This window comes from Protobothrops mucrosquamatus, unplaced genomic scaffold (genome assembly GCF_001527695.2).
Source record: "Protobothrops mucrosquamatus isolate PMUCROS unplaced genomic scaffold, P.Mucros_1.0 scaffold546, whole genome shotgun sequence".
NCBI lineage: Eukaryota > Metazoa > Chordata > Lepidosauria > Squamata > Viperidae > Protobothrops > Protobothrops mucrosquamatus.
The window spans coordinates 672645-693245 of record NW_015386850.1 but is presented as its reverse complement, the minus strand read 5'-3'; the positions used below and the strand labels follow the sequence as shown (position 1 = coordinate 693245).

General features: G+C 37.5%; 1 protein-coding gene across 1 annotated transcript in view; it reads left to right on the top strand.

Annotated features, from left to right (window-relative positions):
- The window catches only part of LOC107288372 (complement component receptor 1-like protein), a 57124-nt gene that overhangs the window by 12681 nt on the left and 23842 nt on the right, over positions 1 to 20601 (top strand). The window contains exons 3-7 of the mRNA XM_015816982.1: positions 363 to 554; positions 6411 to 6510; positions 7285 to 7379; positions 8217 to 8411; positions 18110 to 18301. Of these exons, the coding sequence (XP_015672468.1) occupies positions 363 to 554; positions 6411 to 6510; positions 7285 to 7379; positions 8217 to 8411; positions 18110 to 18301 (774 nt within the window). The remainder of the gene's footprint in view (positions 1 to 362; positions 555 to 6410; positions 6511 to 7284; positions 7380 to 8216; positions 8412 to 18109; positions 18302 to 20601) is intronic.

Genomic DNA, 20601 nt, shown 5'->3' with positions numbered 1-20601 from the left:
ACAACTTTTCTTCCTGTTTCAGACATCTTTCTGTATTATTTTTTTATTACCTCCTTTCAATGTCTGCATTGTGATTTGGTTTTCATCATTCTTTCAGCCACATTCCCCTGGCCCAGTGTCATTCTATGGAGTCACTTGGGTGGGTCAATCATAATCAGAATGAAGCAAGAAATGTAGACTCATTTCTTGGGCGTGAGATTACTGCCAGGAAGTGGTTAAACATAGCAGCTAGTGACGTGAATGCCCTTTCTTCTATCAGTTATCAACATATAATAAATATACATAACACATATTTTAACAACTAAAAAAAAGTAAAAAAAAAGCCTTTCTTTTATAAAGCTTCTGTCTGCTTTTGTCCACAGGTGGCTGTGAGGGTCCACGAGAGACCAGATTTTCTGTAGTGGATGATGAATTTCTTCATTTTTATCCTGTGGGATCAGTTGTGCACCATATTTGCCATCGAAGCGCTGAGCACATTCCTGGTCATCCAAAAAGGCTTGCTATTACTTGCCTTTCGGATTATACCTGGTCATCAGTCCCCGTTTTTTGTAAAGGTCAGGATCTTCCATTGCTACTAACTTCAAAATTGCATTGAATAATTGCTGATTCATTTGGTAATGATTTTACAAAGGTATGATCCTACATGGCCCAACTGATGTGTGCAGTTAATTAATAATGTTTATAATGGTGCTGAATTCCTGAATTACACTTCTGAGACTCTTAAAAGACTAATAGATACACTATATTTTTAGTTTGGTTGATATCATATGCATTTATTGGCATCTTTATTTTTAGTATTATATTATAAATAGTAAATATTATAATATTTAGTATTATTTCCTTTTTGAGGAACTGCTTATGGATTGGCTGTGAACTGCCTGGCATGTAGTTACAGCACGTTTTTAATCTCATGGAATACTGCTAGATATTGGCTAACGTTTGACCTTCTTTTATGAAATATTTATTCAGATTTATTATTTTATTTCTGCCAGAAACCTAGGCACTAGGTGACTTGAGGGTTGATGGCTATGATTCAGGTTGGAATAATGGCTTCCACAGTGAGAAAGGGGATCTAGGTGTGATCTAGGGTGATTGATTATATTCATCTTCAAGTAGAAATAATTCAGACCTTTTCTGCTCATAGAGTGATAGTGGCACTTACAAAATGTAAACACTTCAGTTTGATATTAATTTATAATTTTTATAATTATTATTATACATTGGCATTTATAGTCCAAACTAGGCCTTCTGCCAATTATTATCTTCTCTTAATACAGTATGTAATTTAAATGCCAGAATGGAGATTAATAATTTTATTTATTTATTTATTTATTTATTTTATTATTCCAATTAATATATCTGCTCATATATATGATTTAAGTGGTTAAACAAATAAAACAAATACAACAATATGAAACACAACAAAAACAATGCAATATAATACAAAGGCAAATAAAAAGCATCATAAAAATTCATAGACAGTGTAACAATACCACTTGGTACAACCACTATACTGGTTCTGCCACATTCCCTGTTTCAAAATAATGTCTTCAGAATCTTTCAAGAGGCTAGCAGCGTTGTGACCAATCAGATCTCTGGCAGTACTGGGTGGGTTCCATAACAGAAAAAGCTTTCCTCCTTGGCCCTGTTAGGTGATGCTCCCTAGCTGACAGGATCCAGAGCCTGCTGGATCTGATGGAATGAGAAGATGTGATTGAGAGGAGCTGGTCTCTCAAGTAACCTGGTCCCATGCTGTGTAGGGCTTTATAGCTCATAACCAGCACCTTGAATTTGACACAGAAGCAGTCTGGTAGCCATTGTGGGTTGTGGGGCAAGGTTGTAACTTGCGCTGATTGTGAAATGCACTTAACTGCACACGTAGTTGCATTTTACTTCAGTTGAAGTTTCTGAATACTCTTCAAGGGAAGCCCCAGGTAGAGCATGTTGCAGTAATCCATATGAGAGATGACTAAAGTCAGCAAGACTGCTGGTGCAGGAATAGGAATAACTGGTGCACAACATGGGTAGTGCTAAGGCGCTCCTTGCAACCGCTGCCACCTGATCTTCAAACAGGGGTTGTGAGTCCAAAAAGACCCAAAAGTTGCACATAGTTGCAGTGGCGCAACCCCATCCAGACCAAGAAGGAAAGTCCTCATAACCAGGGAATTCCAGTATCCAAAGACACTCAGCTTTGCTTGGGTTCAGTTGAAGCCTGTTGGCCCCTGTCCAAATGCTGACAATCTCCAGACACCAGAGTTTTTGGCTTTAAATGATTATATTTAGCATCAAAGCTGCTCCCATAATGTTTTCAAATATTCTTGAATTATTCCAAAGTACAGTATGTTGCTCCATTCTTTATCAGTAGATCTCTTATTTTTTAATTATTTCAGTTAATTATGAACTTTAGTTCTTTCTGGTCCCATATAGATTTTCTAATCAATAACACTTCCCCTTGGGAAGGATTCTTATACTTAATTTCAAAAACTTACTGTATCTTTTATAGAATTCTAAACAACCCACAGAAAGGATTCTTGTAATTAATTTCAAGACTGAAATTCAAGCCCATTTAATCTATTTATAATTACCCCAAACCAATATTCTAATAATCTTTCTGCTTTATTTCAAAATAAGAAATTTATAAGTCCTTAAACTTGCATAAAACTCACCCTGTGTGATTAAATGTGACATTCTGAAGATTCTTGATATCTGAAAAACCATTTGTAAGCTATTTCCAGTGGTGATTATGAAAAGAAGTCTGACTCTTGTCTGACTCTGACTCTGTTTTGCTGCTGTATATTCAGTGTGTCTTTTATTTATTTTCTGTCTTTATTATTTTTTATAAATAACTCAAGGCAGCAAATGTATCCAATACACTTTTCTCCTATTTTCTCCACAACAACCCTGTGAGGTTGGTTGGGCTGAAAGAGCAATGAGGTTGACAAACACTGCTCTAAAGAAATGCATTAATATGCCTGAAGTATCAGCCATGAAAGCTAACTGTGTGGCTTTGGGCCAGTCATGGCCTTCCTCTTTCTAGCCAAGTGCCTTAACTACTAAACCAAACTGGCTCATTGCTTTCCAAGAAATCCAGCGTTGCCCCAGATAAGGATGATGCTTCAGTCATATTAATGCATTCTTTTAGAGTAGTGTTTCTCAACCTCAATTACTTTAAGATGCATGACTTCAATTCCCAGAATTCAACTCCCAGGATTGATACCATTTTAACTCTACCCAGTCTATTTTAATACTTCTGTCATCTTCTTTGCTAGATGGTACATTTAATTATTCCCCTTTTAATGAACATGTTTACCTTCTTAGTTCTTGGATTGTTGAAAAAGTTGGCTACCTTGCATATTCTTATCTCATTTTTTTCCACAATAAAAAAATTAAAGAAAACAAAGAGTGAAGGAATAAAATCAGAGGAAAAAAATGAGAGATTATAAATGTAATTATTTTTCAATAATTAGGCAAGTGATTGAAGATACTTGGTATATTATATAATTTAAAACTTGTGTGTCATTATTAATACAAATACTGGAAGCAACAGACAGCACAGTAAAATTATAAATAGTGATAAATTCTTTTCTTGAAAAAAAAAGTGACACTATATAAAAAAGAAAAACCAAACTTATTAAAAATATTATTGAAAACTATTTCCCTGTTGTTGTTGTTGTTATTATTATTATACACAATAATGGAAAATCACAGCTGCCAGCTCTTTTGCTGATATTGGTCTTCATCTGCATCGAGGTTTTTTTTCCAAGAATCTAGATGTTATAATAGAATAGAGTTGGAAGGGATCTTGGAGGTCTTCTAGTCCACTTCCCTGCTCAAGCAGGAGAACCTATAGCATCTCAGACAGGTGATTGTCCAGTCTCTTCTTAAAAATCTCCAGTGATGGAGCGCCCATGATTTCTGGCGGTAAGCTGTTCCACTGATTGATTGTCTTCACTGTCAGGAAGTTTCTCCTTAATTCTAGGTTGATTCTCTCTTTGATCTGTTTCCAACCATTGTTTCTTGTTCTGCCCTCTGGTGCTCTGGTGAACAACCTGACTCCCTCTGCCAGTACTGGAATACTGCTATCATATCTCCCCTATTTCTTCTTTTCTTTAGACTAGCCAAACCCAAGTTCCGCAGCCATTCTTCTTATGTTTTGGTCTCCAGGCCTTTGATCATCTTAGTTGCTCTTCTCTGAATTTTTTCCAAACTCTCAATATCTTTTTTGTGATATAGTGACCAAAATTGGCTGCAGTATTCTGGTCTTTCTAGGGCTTTATAAAGTGGTACTAATATTTCATGTGATCTTGATTCAATGCCTCTGTTTATACAACCCAGGATTGTATTAGCTTTTTTGGTTGCTGCTGCACACTGCTGGCTCATAGTTAAGTGATCGTCCACTAGGACTCCAAGGTCCCTCTCACAGTTACTGTTTTTAAGCCAGGTCTTTTTTTCTTTTTCTTTTTGGTCTGTTGGGCTATGGGTTTTTTTTTGTGAAGGCTGATGCAAAGTATGAGTTAAGGAGCTCTGCTTTCTCCCTATTGCCTGTAATTTCCTTGCCATCTTCTCTCTTTAGTGGGCCAACAGGTTCCTTGACTTTTTTGTTGTTGTTAATATGTTGGAAGAATTTTTTTTTGTTGTCCTTGATTTCTGTTGCGAGTCTTTGTTCATTCTGGGCCTTTGCTTTCCTGACTTCTTCTTTGCATGTTTTGGCTGTCTGCTGATAATCGGCCTTGGTTATGTGCCCCTCTTTCCATTTTTTGTATTTGTCCTTTTTGTCTTTTAGTTTGTTAGAGAGATCTTTGTACAGCCATACTGGTTTCTTCTTGGATTTCTTGTTTTTCTTTCTCAATGGTATTGTGCTGGTCTGAGCTTTTGTGATTGCATTTTTCAGGGTTTCCCATGCTTCTTAGGTTATTTTCCCCTTTAGGATTTTCATCCATGGGATCTTTCCTAAGTTCTCTCTGAGTTTGTTAAAGTCGGCTCTTTTGAAGTTTAGGATGTTGTTGGATTGTTTCCTGTTTCTAGTGTTTGCCTTATATAAAATTCCAGTATGACATGGTCACTTTCACCCAAGGTTCCGGCAATTTTGATTCCCTCTATCACTTCTCTATTTGTAAGGATTAAGTCCAGTATAGCTTTGCGTCTAGTTCCCTCCTCCCCCCTTTGGATGACAAAGTTGTCAGCTAGGTTGATTAGAAATCTGTTTGATCTCCCGGCTCACTGCAGAGTTTGTCTCCCAGTTGATATCTGAATAGTAGAAGTCTCCCATTACTACTGTGATATGCTTCCTACATACATTTGTTAACTGGTTGGCAAAGAGTTCATCTATTTCTTCTGTTGGTTGGGTGGCCTGTAATATACACCTATGATAATGTCACTTTTTTCTCTTTTATATTGACCCATGTTGTAATATATTGGCATAGCATATGTGAAGATCTAAGCAGTGTGGCCTTTTGTAATTGACAAATGGAAATTTTATCAATGTGCAGATATTTTTGCTATGGCAACCAGTGGGCCGATAACCAATAACCACTGGGAACAACATAGCCAGTTTATGTCCATAATCTTTTGATTTTCAGATCTTGATACTTTGTTTCTTTAATATTTTGTCTTCTATCGTAGTATCCCCCATCATTGCTGCATATCCATGTTTATCTTTTTTACAACCACAGATAAATCTGGAATATTATGAATTGGGACTTTATCACTTTTTATTCATAAATCCCACAATATTTTCAACTACTTTTTCTACTGTATGTTCACATCAATTTTTCATTTTTGGCACATAATTATTTTTACAAATGTTCCAGTGTATCATTTTGTGTTATGTCATTGTTTATAATCAGTTTGTGCAATGTTCTTGCATGATCTGAATATATGATCTACTGTTTCTTCTGCTTCTTTGCATAATCTGCACTTTGAATCCTTTCTAATTATTTATTACATTTTATGGAAATACTGTACATACAACAATTTCATTTCACTTCTTTTACTATCCTTGCTGGATATCCAGATGATTTTTATGTTTCTGAACTTTTATCAGATAAATAGCCCATTATTTATTTGCAAGATACCCATTATCTGCTAAGTAATAAAGCTCACCAATATATTATTAGGGTTCATCAATTCAGCTAGAATATATTTTGAAACTACAACTCATAATTTTATTTATTGATCTCTGTGTTGCTGGTCAGGGACTATAATAAAGTTATCTTCTATCTAATGTTGAGCATTTTTCAGGGCATTAATTTTTGTTGATTACATTAAATTACAATATATAAATTAGCTTGTCTTTCCAGTATGACTGTTCTCCCAAGAAAATGTATAAGATTTCTTTATGACTGATTGAAATTATGGCATATATATACAGAGGCATAGAACAGTAATTCTCAATATTTTTTTTCTATTAGGACAATCATGTGGTGATCCAGGGAAACCAGAAAATGGTGACCGCATTATTCTAATGGATTTCCTGCTAAAAGCAAGAGTAAATTTCACCTGTAGTGAAGGGTGCGTGTTGAGTTAGCTGGCTTAGCAAAATCTAATTATGATACAAGTAGTCCTTTATTTTAGACAGTAATTGGGACTGGAATTTTCGTTGCTAAGTGATGCATTTGTAAAGCAGCAAGACTCAGAGAAAGGGTGCATGAATGTAGCAAGGCTCAGGGAAGACACACGGAGATTGCAAGTGGTCAGCATGGCAGTAGCACAGTAAATCAATAAGGACGAATCAAAAAAATGAATGTTCCACTTTTTCATGATTTGTTTTCCAATGTTTACTTTGCTGTGGATGAGAATTTTTATAGTGGAGTTGGACTTTTTGCCACTTATGAAATGACTAGATTTGTTCTTAACGATGTAAGCAAATATGAAAAAGAAAAAAAGGAAGGGAGGTAAAAAGGGAGGGAGGGAGGGAAGGAAGGAAGGAAGGAAGGAAGGAAGGAAGGAAGGAAGGAAGGAAGGAAGGAAGGAAGGAAGGAAGGAAAGAAGTCTGTCTGGTAACTGTCTTTGCTTACATAATTTTCATATCTCCCAATAGTGCACCCATTACTGCTGTAATTGTGCCATTCTCTTCTCTCCTTCCCCAGAAACATGGACTTCTCAAGGGACCTGCTTCTTCACATAATATGCCCAAAATGTTGTATTTTCACCCTGATAATTTGTCTTAAGTAATACAGTAAATCTTCAATAATATAGGTGTTTTCTTGGCTATCCATAGTATTCTCCAATCTTTTAAAGGAGAAAGAGATTAACATGTATTATGTTCTTTTTTCTTTTCTTGAGGTACCAATTAATTGGATCACCTACAAGCCAGTGCTTACCACGTACACTTTCTAATAATACAGTCATATGGAAACCAAAACCTCCAATATGTTTCAGTAAGTTTCTTTAATTCTTTCAAACAGCCTGGGGCCAGGATTCGCCTGTGGATTGCAGCGGGGCAATGAAGGAGTATGAAATGCTTAGAACACTCTGGGATTCCACTGGAGCATCTCTAAGTTTAGCAGCTCCTCATGCTAGTTTCAGGCACTCAGAAATTGGATTAAAGCTGATACAGGGAACTAGATGTCTTGTGGCATTCATGGGTTTTTCCCTTTTGTGTTTGTTCTGTTTTAATCTCTCTTCTGGAATTGAATTATCATCCAAGAGTGTAATTAATGCTGTCTCACTCCCATATCAGGTTTGAATCTTCATTGGAAAGGCTCCAGACAATTTCCTTTTTCCACGGCCCTCTAAATCTTTAGCACAGTCACCCTCTCTACAATCTTTCCTAAAAATGGAAGATTGGATACTGGATGGAAATTATTAAGGACAGTGAGATCTACTAATGGCCCTTTGTGAGGGGTAAACCAAGACATGGCAGGAACACTCCCTTTCTCAAAGAGGAATTAACTATCATCAGAACCAAAGGTTGCTTGACTAGCTAGGAGAGGGATGGATCTAATACAGAGATGGCCAAGCTAACAGTTTGAAGGATCCTATCTAATTCCTCAGGCCTGACAAGATCAAACTCTCCCCCAGATAATCAAGCCAAACCTGACCTCCAATAGCCTCTGTAGACCTGGATTCAACTGACTTGGTGCTACCATATTCTTCATAGTGTCCATTTAGGTAAAGAGACAGACAGACAATCCAGCTTCCTCTCCTAGAAAAAATAGTTACTCATTTGTTTTGGCAAATTTTTTACAAGTCACAAAATTTTGTCTTTGTTTCAGGGCCCACTTGTCCTCCTCCTCCAGAAATAAAGAATGGAGCTTATACCGGAGGAAAGAATGGAACTTTTCCCCTTAACTCAAAAGTCACCTATATCTGTGATCTTGGCTTTTCACTTTCTAGAGATGATCTTCTCCATTGTATAACTGAAGATAATAAAACTGGGATCTGGAGAGGGTCTGTTCCTGAATGCAAAGGTAAAATATAAGCTCAAAACTTCTTTTTTTCCCCTAATTTGAATGATGTTTTACATTTTAATTCAGTGATTTTATTAGCTTTTTAGAAAAAGATGTAAAAATATGAAATATTAAATGTGATGTTTGTTTTGCATAATATTTAATGTTTTATGGTGAGATACTTTCTCAAGTTTGCAAAATAATTATTAATAATAATAATAATAATAATAATAATAATAATAATAATAAATAAATTGACTATGGCAGTGATGCTGTTCCACAGATAACATGGGCAGCTTCCACAAAGAGAAATATACTTTAGAGTTTTGTTCTCTTTTCTACATTAAGCATTTTATACTAAATAAGAAAAATTCTTTCTCCCTTCCATATGCAAAATGACATTTCTAGATTCAACAATAAACATTATATATTTTGTTGAATACAACTATATGTAACAAGCATATGTACTTAAAGTGTAAGTAGAAAAGTAAAATATTTTAAATACTTTTATAAATATATGGTGCTATTCTAGACACTGGATAATTTTTAAAACTTGGCTTGCCATATTAACATAAGAAATATTTTTTCATCAGCCTAGTATTAACTCTACTTTTATTGGATACTATCTGGCACTAAAAGCTTCCTTGTTATAAGGAAATGTTTTCAAAGGATATGAGGTCATCAACTGGGGAAATGAATCCAAATCCAAATTTTAAATCTTTGGGTCTCCATAGACAGTTGCATGTGTCTTCCAGTAGTCTCTAAAGTTATGTTTGGGGAATCAGAGGCATAGTTTTTGATCCTGCTGTATTTCTTATATAACTCCCATCTATTTTGGAGGTGGTAGATTTCGAACAATAACATTGTATCTGTGACAATTCACCATAGACAACTTGCCATGGACAACTCACTGCGGAACAAGAGTTACACTAATATCAAAGAAATTGTGGAATAGAATCATTAAAGGATGCAAAAGGAGAGACAGAATGAAATGTGAATGGTAAAAATTAATATATATATATTTATTGATTTTAAATAATTAAATAGAATTGTTAAATTGTCATGCAGTAAGTTGTCCCAAAGGAGTTGGCTGTAGCGAGTTGTCTAGTGGCGAATTGGCCAGGGCAGGTTGGCTGTGACAAGTTTCCCATTCCGATAACATTTGCTAAGCTAAGAAGTATTAAAAAACATTGCCATCTATGAGGTGGTGGAGCAATCTGGTGAGAGTTGCTGGACAGAATAGAGGTTAATATGCTACCTGCTCCTCCTTTTATACAGTTGTAGAGGTAGCCCTTGACTTACAACCATTCAATAACTGAAGCTACCACGGCATTGAAAATAGTGACTTCTGACTATTTTTCACACTTACAACTGTTGCAGAATCCCCATGGTCATGTGATCAAAATCTGGATGCTTGGCAACTGGCATGTATTAATGTCTGCTTTTTATAATTCTTACTCTGTACCTTTATTCTGTTCCTATCCTTTGCCATTCTCTTTTCACCGACGGAAAAGTAAAAAAAGTAAAAGATTTCTGGAGGGGGGAAAAGTTTATTTTATTTTTAGAAACATTTCTTCTGGAAAAATGGAAAAAGTAGAGAGGAAACATGAACTTTTTTTGTAAAAAAAATGAATGCAATAAGACAAGATACCATGCATCAGTATCTTTTATTGACCCACAATGTTTTCTATAATAGAACACAGGAAGACTTTTCTCAGTATACTCAGTATCTTACTATTCCTGTATACAGAATACAACTAGTGCTTTCAGCAGGCATTGCCACTTTTACCAAAGAGGATGCCTGATTTGCTTGTGAATTTCTTTGTTGCTAACATTTCAAAAGTTCTAGAGCACTAGATAAAAGTTCTCAAAACATTTAGTATAAAATAATTAAACATAATATGAGCAAACCAAATTATACTAATGCATTGTATGTTCTTAAAATAGCAGTGTCAGTTTAGATCAGTAAAGGACGGTGTAGAAATGGATACTGCATATAATTCTATTTTCTCCAAATTTCCATTTTTTCTCGAAGGCTTGTTTGTTTTGGTGGTTTCAACATTTTCAGAAATGTTATGTCTCTATTCGTGGGATGAAGGGGCCTATTAAGGGCTACTTATGTGACCTAATTGTACCCAAGCTGGGCATCCCTGCTATATACTAAGGTATGTGTCCATTAATCTGTGTCACAATTTTTTTATTTTATATGCTGCAGGCATATATTAAATAATATCTGGATAGTGTATTACTCCAATGGTATCTAGTGGGGACTGCATTTATCATTCTTGATATTATTTATTTATACCATTATCCTCCACAAATTTTTTGTTTGTGATTCCAACGAAACATTCATCTTATCTATTGATTTGTCATGACCATTACCTCATTCTAGCAGCAAATGGTTGTTGCATTAATCAAGAAGTAATCTTATAAGGCTAAGGATACAGAAGGGTGTGGAAGTAAGCTTTTTTTTGTTACAACAATACAATATCCACCCTATTCAGAAAGAACAAATTGTTGTTTTTTTAAAATACGTGACCTATTGAACAGAATTAGTGCTTATTTTATACCACAGTAGAAAAAAAAATCACACACTTGGTATCAGCTTTACTGAAAGTCCAAATGTCAATGGTTGTTCACAAGCTAAATTTATTGAAGTATCATCATGCATTGCTTTATTCAAGAATAGATGACTCAATGGAGAGATTGATTGCACATTTCCTTCCTTGGATTAACTGATCTGTCTTCCCATTACAAAATATTAATTTCACCTTTAAGCTTTCTTCAGATTATGCTGGATGCCAGAGGATTTATATTATTCATCAGTCTTCAAGATGTTTACTATGAATACATTGGATTTCTCAAGTTTTAGTCAGCCTTTCTCAGTTCTTGCCCAGCACATAGGTATAAAAATTATAAATTGAATTCAGTGAAAAATTAATAGATATTTAACAATTTTGTCATCTTTCTTTCTATTGTAGGAGGGAGGGAGGGAGGCTTTGAAATTTGTTCAAACCATAGCTGACCTACTTGTGTGCATTTAAAAATCATTTTACTTTTTAAGCGTTTAAAAGATAGAGTAAAGCATTAAATAACAAATACAACAAGATATAAATTAAATTAACACTATTAAGAAACTAGTTAATAAAAGATAGAGAGAAATCAAAATGTCTGCACAAACAGATAAGCTTTTAATATATAGTAGAAACATTCCAGAATTGGGTGGGGGGGACTATTGAACAGATATAGGGAATTTATTTCATATGGTTAATACCATAATTAAGAATGCCCACTTCTGCTCTACAATTAATCACTTATCAGGGTGTAAGGACTGTTAGAAGCTATCCAAATCTTAGTTCAAAGTTGCTTAGGATCAGAGAAATCAACAGTGGTTTATTAAAATGACTGAATGGCTAAATGAATTAGTGCAAATTCTTCAGAAATGGAGGTATGTAGAATTCTGAGTTATTTGCAGATTTTGAACTACTCTCAAGGAAAATCCCCTAATGCAGTGGTTCTCAACCTTTTTAATGCCGTGACCCCCAACCGGTCGTAAGTCGAGGACTAAACCGGTCGTAAGTTGAGGACTAAACCGGTCATAAGTCAAGGACTAAACCGGTCATAAGTCGAGGACTACCCAACCGATCGTAAGTTGAGGACTTTCCCTGTCCGGGAGCGCCACGCATGCGTGGTTCCGCCCCCTGCGCCGGCCGAGGCGTAGCTGGCAAGCGGCAGAGACGGAGCAGGCCGACCACCAGCTGGCCCAGCTCAAGGGAGGTAAGGCACCCGCCGGAAAAGGGAAAAAAATGGCGGACAGCCTTGCTTGGCGACCCCTGTGAAATGGTCGATCGACCCCAAATGGGGTCGCGACCCATAGGTTGAGAACCGCTGCCCTAATGTCACCTTTAAGCGATCAACTTAAAACTATTTCTGTCAGGGAAGGCTGGAGCTTTTGTACAAGCCAAAATTGTTAATAGGCTGTTCTACCCAGTGACGTCTGTAGAATATCTGGTAACAAGAGTAAATTCACAATAAACTCGACTAAGTACTATTTTTATTAGGAAAATGCAACCCTCTCCAAAATAAATTATATAACTTCTCAACCTTATTTACCTTGTTGTTTTATAATGCTTTGCATTTATTCTCAGCCTCAGGCATTCATTTTTGTGAAAAATCTAGATTAACTACTATTAGCAACTTTTCTGAGTGCCATAGCAGTTCCTAGAAAAATACCAACCACTGAATACTGATTTAACTTTATTACTCTCAAAATATAGAAACATTCTATTAATTTTAAGAGCAAAAAATGCTCTTATTTCAGTATTTTCCATCACCCAGAATAAAATTAAACAATAGAATTTGCTACCACATAAAACATAAGTTAAAGCTGCTTGGTCTTTTTAAAAAATAGAATGGACTCTTCATCTGATCCAGCATGGTGCCACATATGTAATGAGGTTAAGAAACAATTGCCTTCAAATACTTCTAATTATTAACGTAAATGTTTGCAGAAACATTTCATCAATTGAAGAAAATAAGCTATATGATAAAAAGCACAGGTAAAATAATAATAATAATAATAATAATAATAATAATAATAATAATAATAATAATAATAATAATAATAATAATAAAGTTGGAAGGGACCTTGGAGGTCATCTAGTCCAACCCCCTGCTCAGGCAGGAAACCCTATACCATTTCGGACAAATGGCTGTCCAGTTTTTTCTTAAAAACTTCCAGTGTTGGAGCATTCACCGCTTCTGGAGGCAAGTTGTTCCACTGGTTAATTGTTCTAACTGTCAGGAAGTTTCTCCTTAGTTCTAGGTTGCTTCTCTCCTTGATTAGTTTCTACCATATTTTTTTTATGCAATCCGATATGTGCTTATTCAAAACTGGTTTCCTTTCTATTTGTTGAAAAGCTAAGTTGCTTGGAAGCAAATGAAATTATTTAGAACTTAAACATACAATATACAATTGCTTTATCGTTAAGTGTCAAAAGTCTTGTGCTTCTTTTAGATTTATATTTCGTACTTCCACTTTTGTTGATTCTCTAGCACGAATGATTGGCAATAACAAACCACTTCTAAAATCTTGCCAATACTAGAGGGCACTTCTCCAGACAGTTGCTAGGAGTCAAGGCTGTTTGGACTAGTCCCTGTAGTCTTCTTGGCAGTATTTCAGAAGTGGTTTGCTACTGCCTCCTTCCTAGGACAGAGAGAGTGATTGGCCCAAGACATTCGGCTGGCTTTGAATCTAAGCCAGGATTAGAACTCATGTTGTCCTGATTTCTGCCTTGGTGCCTTAAACACTAACTAAACCAAGCTGGTTGATAACGTGAATTTAAAAAAGCATTTAATGAGAATACCACTACAACTGCAAGCATGCACCATCAACAACTATTTCCCAGTTGGATACTCTCCACCATTATTGTTCTTCAGTTCCAGAACTTTTACAGTTTAAGACAGGGGTAGTCAACCTTGGCTCTTTTATGACTCGTGGACTTCAACTCCCAGAATTCCTGAGCCAGCCAAGCTGGCTCAGGAATTCTGGGAGTTGAAGTCCACGAGTCATAAAAGAGCCAAGGTTGACTACCCCTGGTTTAAGACATGAACAGTAGTTATGCTATCCACATTTATGCGAACTGAAGCCTAACATAGCGGTCGACAAGCTGGGGAAGATTCAAAAGACCAGCTTTCTAGCCTGGATTCATCCTTACAACCTCCGCGAGTTTTTCTTTCTTCCTTTCTTTCCCTTTCCGAGTTAAAAACCGCAAATTTCTTCAAAACTCCTCTTGCAGCGCGAAGTCAAACCACCGCCCACCCGTTTCCTCCCTCCAGTCAACCGGGGAAACCCAGTTCCTGTTCGGAACCACGTGCTCCGCGCTTTTCGGCATTACACCTGACCGCCGCAGAGCAGCGCGCCGTAGTCTTAGAAACTTCCTTCCTGCTTGTCATGACGTTATAAAGGTCGGGTTATAAAGACAAAGCTGCTCACGCCCATTTACCAGAAAAACGGCGGCGCTGGTGGTGTATTTTTCGTCTTCCGGGAGTATTTGGGAGTGCCGCCCTTTTCTGCCTTTAGACTCCCGGAGTGTTTCTCCGACTCCCGCCAGCTGTTGCGATGGGTCTTTTGGCTTCTTGTTCCGCTGAGGTTCTTTCAGCGGCTTTGCTCCTGCTGCTGTTCTCGTCCACGGCTTTGTGTGAGTAAGAAGCGCCTCTAGGAGCCTGCTAAAGTTCGTGCTCTAAAATGGACGGGGTGGGAGGGAGGAGAAACACCTTCATTATTGCCTAGAGAGGCGAGCTCGTCGAGATTCCGTCGACAAGGCGGGGAGTCGCTTTGTCCCTGCCCCGGAGAGCCGCGATCTCTGGTTGTTTTGCGACCGAGAACGAGAAAGCCCCTCGCCAGGTAGAACTGCTGCTCCAGCTGCGTACCGCAAAGACGCTTCGGCTTGTTGAGTCGAAAGAAAAAGAACGACGCCAGCCGGAGCCTGTCGCCGGGGCCCTCTGCGGTCTGGGAGAGGCTGGGGCTGCCACGGCCACGTCCATTTGCCTATATCAGTGTTTCTCAACCTTGACAATTTTAAGGCATGTGGACTTCAACTCCCAGAATTCCACAGCCAGCATTGCTGGCTGTGGAATTCTGGGAGTTGAAGTCCACATGCCTTAAAATTGTCAAGGTTGAGAAACACTGGCCTATATCGTATCAAGCCTAGTGGCTCCTCGGTGGCCTTGGATTCTCCATCCTTCACTTCCCCCTCCCCATCCCTGGACCCTTTCTTTGGTTGACTGCGGGATTCAGAAACAGCTGGGCTTTTAGCCAGATCTGGCTTCTATGAAGGCAGAGGTAGTAGAGTGCCTTAACTGAGGTTATTTTAACTGTTAACACATCGTGGTTACTGCTCCTGATGGGAACAACATCATAGTTGTTTTGTGGATGATACAGTATTTGTTGTTCTTTCTCAAACAAACATGTAACTCTTAAGGGGAAGAAGTTGGTTTTTCCGTTCTTGACCTGTTCACTTGACCTTTTCTGTTAAGAGTTGGTTTCTTGAGTTACAGAAGCCAAACACCAAAACAGGGAATGAAAGCCAAGAAGTGAACTTCTGTTTCAGAACATAAAAGCTGGACTCAGAAACCATGATTCAGAGGAATGTTTTTTTAAAGGATTATTTAAGTCACTGGTAGGGCTATATGTTCACATAGTCTATTATAACTGCAGAAGCAAAGCCCTAAGATCTAATTATGTTAAGCAAATAAAATATTTTTTGCAAATGAAGGAATATATATGTGTCCCATGAGAATGTTGCAGGAGCCAATCTGAGTCAGTCAGTGGACTAAAGGTTTATTCTTCCAAGCTTTCAGGCTCACACTAGAATCCATCGTCAGGGAACTTCTCTCTCTCTCTCCAGAATATGTGCACTAGGTTGTCCTACGTGTTGTATTTATATGGTTCCTGGTTGTATCTAGCTTTTAGTTATTAATTAGGGCGTTGATGGCTGGCTATTCTGCTGTTGCGCCCTCAGCTCCCTAAGTACCTGATTGGCCAGTGGTAAATCAGTACTCCTGTTGACTGACCAGCCAGTTTCCCAGCCTTCATCATTTCTCTGGCTATTTTTGTTTTGGCCAACAATTGTAGCTGTGAAGTCGAAAACATGTTCTTGTTCATTGCAATGTGAAGCTACCAATGAGTTTGTCTCCTCATCTAACAACTACCTTGTGTTTTTGCAATCTGATGGTTAACTTCCTTTCTGTCTGTCCCACATAGCTGCAGGGGCAATCCATGCAAGAAATCTGGTAAACTACATTTGAGGTTTCTCCTACCTCTAAACCAGGGGTGTCAAACTGCCGGCCCGCGGGCCAGATGTGTCAAGGTGAAGTCGCGCCCACCCCATTGCCGGCAATGGCAAAACAGTGCCGATACGTTGCGCGGCGTCATCGCGAGTTTGACATGTCTGCTCTAAACGAATGGTTTTCAATCTACCTTGAAAAATAAGCTAAGATAGGATAAATAGCTTTAAATTCCTCTAAAAGTAAAGAGTATTCTTTGTGTAGTGAAAGGAAAATGAGAAAATTGTAGCTTGGAAGAACCTGTAAAGATCATCTAGTCTGACTTACTGCAAAATATAGGAAAATTATTTATAGAATCCGTGAGAGATTCAACTTAAAAACCTCCAAGAATGGAGAATCTACAACCGCCACAGCTAAACTGCTACACAAGTCTTATCAGGAGGCTTTTTTACACATTTAAAAGAAATCCAGGTAGCTGCAACTTGTTATTTCTGATCCTAATTTAGGTGGCCATGGAAAATAGTTTTATTTCATAATCATCTTTGTTACTGCACTCTGAAGAAGTTCTAACCCGTCAATCTCCTTCTGATAATGTAGTATTCAGAATCAGATACAGTACTCCAGGTGTGGTCTTGCCAGTGCCAAGTAGAGGGGAACAATGATTTTATGTCTTTTTAATATGTGCTTCTAATGCAATTCAGATTTGTATTCATTCTAATAACTGTTTCATACTCCTGACTTGTGGTCAGCTTCTTGTCAGTGGCCACACCTAATCCTCAGATGTAGCATTTTAAGCCATGACTCCACCATCTTGTATGTTTGTCTTACATTTTTTTTCTCTCTAAATGTAATACTTCACATTTTTTTCCTGTTAAAGGATGTATTTTTCCTTTCAACCCTGTCTTTGGGGCTAGATTGCAATCAAATACTTTTATCCTGTGTGTTGGTTAGAACTTCCAGTTTTGTGTCACTCACACATTTGATACAGTAGCTATTTAGTTCATTAATGAAAATGTTAAGTTATACTGGGTCTAAAACAGGCATGTCAAACTCACGACGTCATGTGACGTCGTGCAACATATCGGGCCAGTTTTGCCATTGCTGACAATGGGGTGTGTGTGGCTTCCATGTGATGCGTCCGGCCTGTGGGCCGGCAGTTTGACACCCCTGGTCTAAAACCTATCTCTGTGAAACTTCCCTAGTTACTGCTCTCCATCTTGATAGATATCCATTAATGCTGATTCTCTGGTGAGGTTAGCCAACCCTGCTTTATTGGAATGCCTTCTAAATTACACTAATAGCTTGTCATTGAAGATATTCTCTGGAACACTGAAACCTTTTCAAAACTTGGGGAAATTCCAGGTTCCTTATATCAGTCATATTCCTCTAGGTCGGTGAAATGGTTACCTTGTCAGAGGAGGAGACAAGATTTCTCTCACATTTTTTTGGGGGGGGGGGGGTAAAGCTGTGTTGGCCTTTGGGTCACAGTATTGTCTTTAAGATCCCTGCAAATAGCTCTCTTTATTGCCTACTATAACACCTTTACTATTGACTTGTACCTATTGCATTTGTTTCCAATCTGTACCACTCAAGCCACCATTTCAGTGGTAAAATAGAAGTCAGGTTTCTCTGCTTTTTCTTGGTCATCTGTTAAAATTTCTGCATCCTAAATAAGCAGTGGGCCTGCCATTTTTGTTATCTTCTGGCTCTTGACATATTTCAAGAAAACCTTGCTGGATTATGGCCCTCTTGCTACTCTTACCTCATTTTCTGCTTTTGCCCTCCTAACCTTAATTCTACATTTCTGGGCTGAAGATTCTTTGGCATTAAGCCCCCAGTGACTTAAAACGGAATGGTTGGGCTACAGTAGTATAATAGACCTTTATTTCTATTCTCTACTTCAGAACTTCCTCATTTTTACTTAACTACAGCTCAGTGTCCAGCTCCAGTTCTACCTCCCCATTCTTCACTAAGAGGAGGAGGAGACCTAGCAGAAAGCTATGCAGTTGCCACTACTCTGCGGTTACAGTGTATTCCAGGTTATGAATATCTACCTGGAACAATTCCTACTATGAGATGTCTTGATACTAGTAAGTGGTCAGATCTTCCTGCACTTTGTCAAGGTGAGTATCTTTTGTCAACAACAATGGCTGCTATGAAATGTTGAATGAAATATATATAGTTCTTCAAAATTGTCAGATTTAAAGTTGTGCATTTGAGACTTCCAGCCTATAACTTACTTTGAATAAAACAGTAACTGAAAATTCTTCTGACTATTCCATCATGAGAATTTAGCAAAGGATATTTATACCAAGCAAAAAGAATAATGTAAAGTTTTAATAATGCAAATAAAAAAATGTGATTTTTTTAAAGAAATTAAAAATTGCTTAGCAAAATGAACCTACAGTACAGAAGAAAAACATTAAAAAATTATCTGAGTAAATTTGTAATAGAGGATAAAGTTAAAATGGCAGTCAAAAAGATAAAGCCAGAAAAAGTTCCACAAATAGAGATGAATTTTTTTTTTCCAAGAAGCAAGCTCCGCCCTTTTTTTTTTTTTTTTTTTTTGCATAAGGGGTCCTGGCCAATGTGCAAAAGAAAGCTCTAGGTGGTGTGTGAAAGAAGGACCTGGTCAGTAGTGGGGCACAGCAGGCACAGACGACCCTGCCAATCTTTGGAACCTTTCCATGGTGCCTCCCCCTGCACCTGGCTGGGATGATAAGCCCAGTGGAGGGAACGCAGGTAACAGAATGAGACAACTTGCTGTGGCCAACTCACCACAGGAGAACTTCCTGCGGGACAATTCAGTTCAGTTTAATTATTTTAAACTTTTATTTTTGTCAGTCGCATTTTATTTTGTTCCTCCTTTTGCACCATTTCTTTAATGATTCTATTCCACCATTTCTTTAATATTACTGTAACTCTTGTCCTGCGGCAAGTTGACTGGCGAATTGACCACAATGAGTTGTCCCAGAGGTCAGGCAAGCAAGCTGGCAAAGATGACCAAGGTCAGACATTTCCACATGTTAGCAAACTACTCTGAAAGAAAGTTTAACTAAACTTTAACCAAAAATATATCAATATTATAATAATAGAATCATAGGGCTGGAAGCAACCTTGGAGATTTTCTAGTCCAAGAACCAAATTAGGAATCCTTATACCATCCTGAATAAATGGTTGTCCTATCTTTGGACAATAATGCAGAAGATTAATTTTTATTCCCCCATTACCTTATGTCTAACAAAAGAGATAATTGTTTACTATCCTGTTTCAATTCCTGATTCAAAATATACTAGTAATTAAGCCTTTAATATTGATCAGAAGTATTTGGGCCTTACTGGGCAAAAGTTAAAATTTTATTTTCATTATCATTAGAAATTAACTTGTTGGAGTATTTTGCTTAAAATACTTGGTCACACTTTTATTTTAGAAACCATGACCTCTTCTGACATTCTGTAGAAGGAATATAACACATAGAATTAAAGCTTTTGATGTGTTCATTGTTTGGCTCTGATGCCATATAGACTTTGGAAACTCCAGAGGCTTTGAGTAAACCCACAATTTATTAGCATCAAGATTTTTTAAAAAATATATAAAAATACACGTTCAAGAAGTTCGAAATAGAGAATTAGACTCTATTTTAGTCCACTCATATTTCAGGTTTAAAGAATGTTAGCGTTGAATATGTTTTATATGATTTAAAAACTTCAGTAAGCAAAATAACTTTGAGAAGAGGTGTGTTATTGTGCTGATGAGCAAATGTAAAAATATTGATACCATTCATTTTATGATGTAGACGTAATAATTTTGAAAAATAGTCTTCCTGCTATACATGATGCAGATACACCAATAATAATTTCTTATTGTTTAAATATTATTACTGTGATGAAGAGTGTCTCAGAAGAAAGTTAAGAATGAAAGCTATTTAATGATCTGTTGAAATATATCCTCCAAATTAGGAATTTTTCCATCTACAAAGATTAGTTTGCATGTTCTGCTTTGTCTTCTGCAAAAAAGGCAATTATGTACACATGGAGGGATCTTAATATATTAGAAAACAATTGGCTTAATGACATGTTTCAACACCTGACCTTTGAATTTGCTTTGTGTCAAAACAGAGTTAAGTTTGAAGAATTGAAGCATGTTAGATCCTACCTAGTGGCAATGAGGGTGGCGAGGTCTAATTACTACTCCACCCTCATTGCGTCATCAGATAATCGCCCGGCCACCCTCTTCAGGGTGACCCGCTCTCTCCTTCAGTTGAGGGGGGGGAGGACCCCCTGGTGGGGAGGGCTGAGGACTTTGCACAATATCTGTATGACAAAGTCGCTCAGATCCGAGAGGGTTTGGACTCTGACTGGGTGGCCCCGGGGGAGGAGACGGGAGCAGGTCTTGAGACTATTATATGGGAGGAGTTTGACTC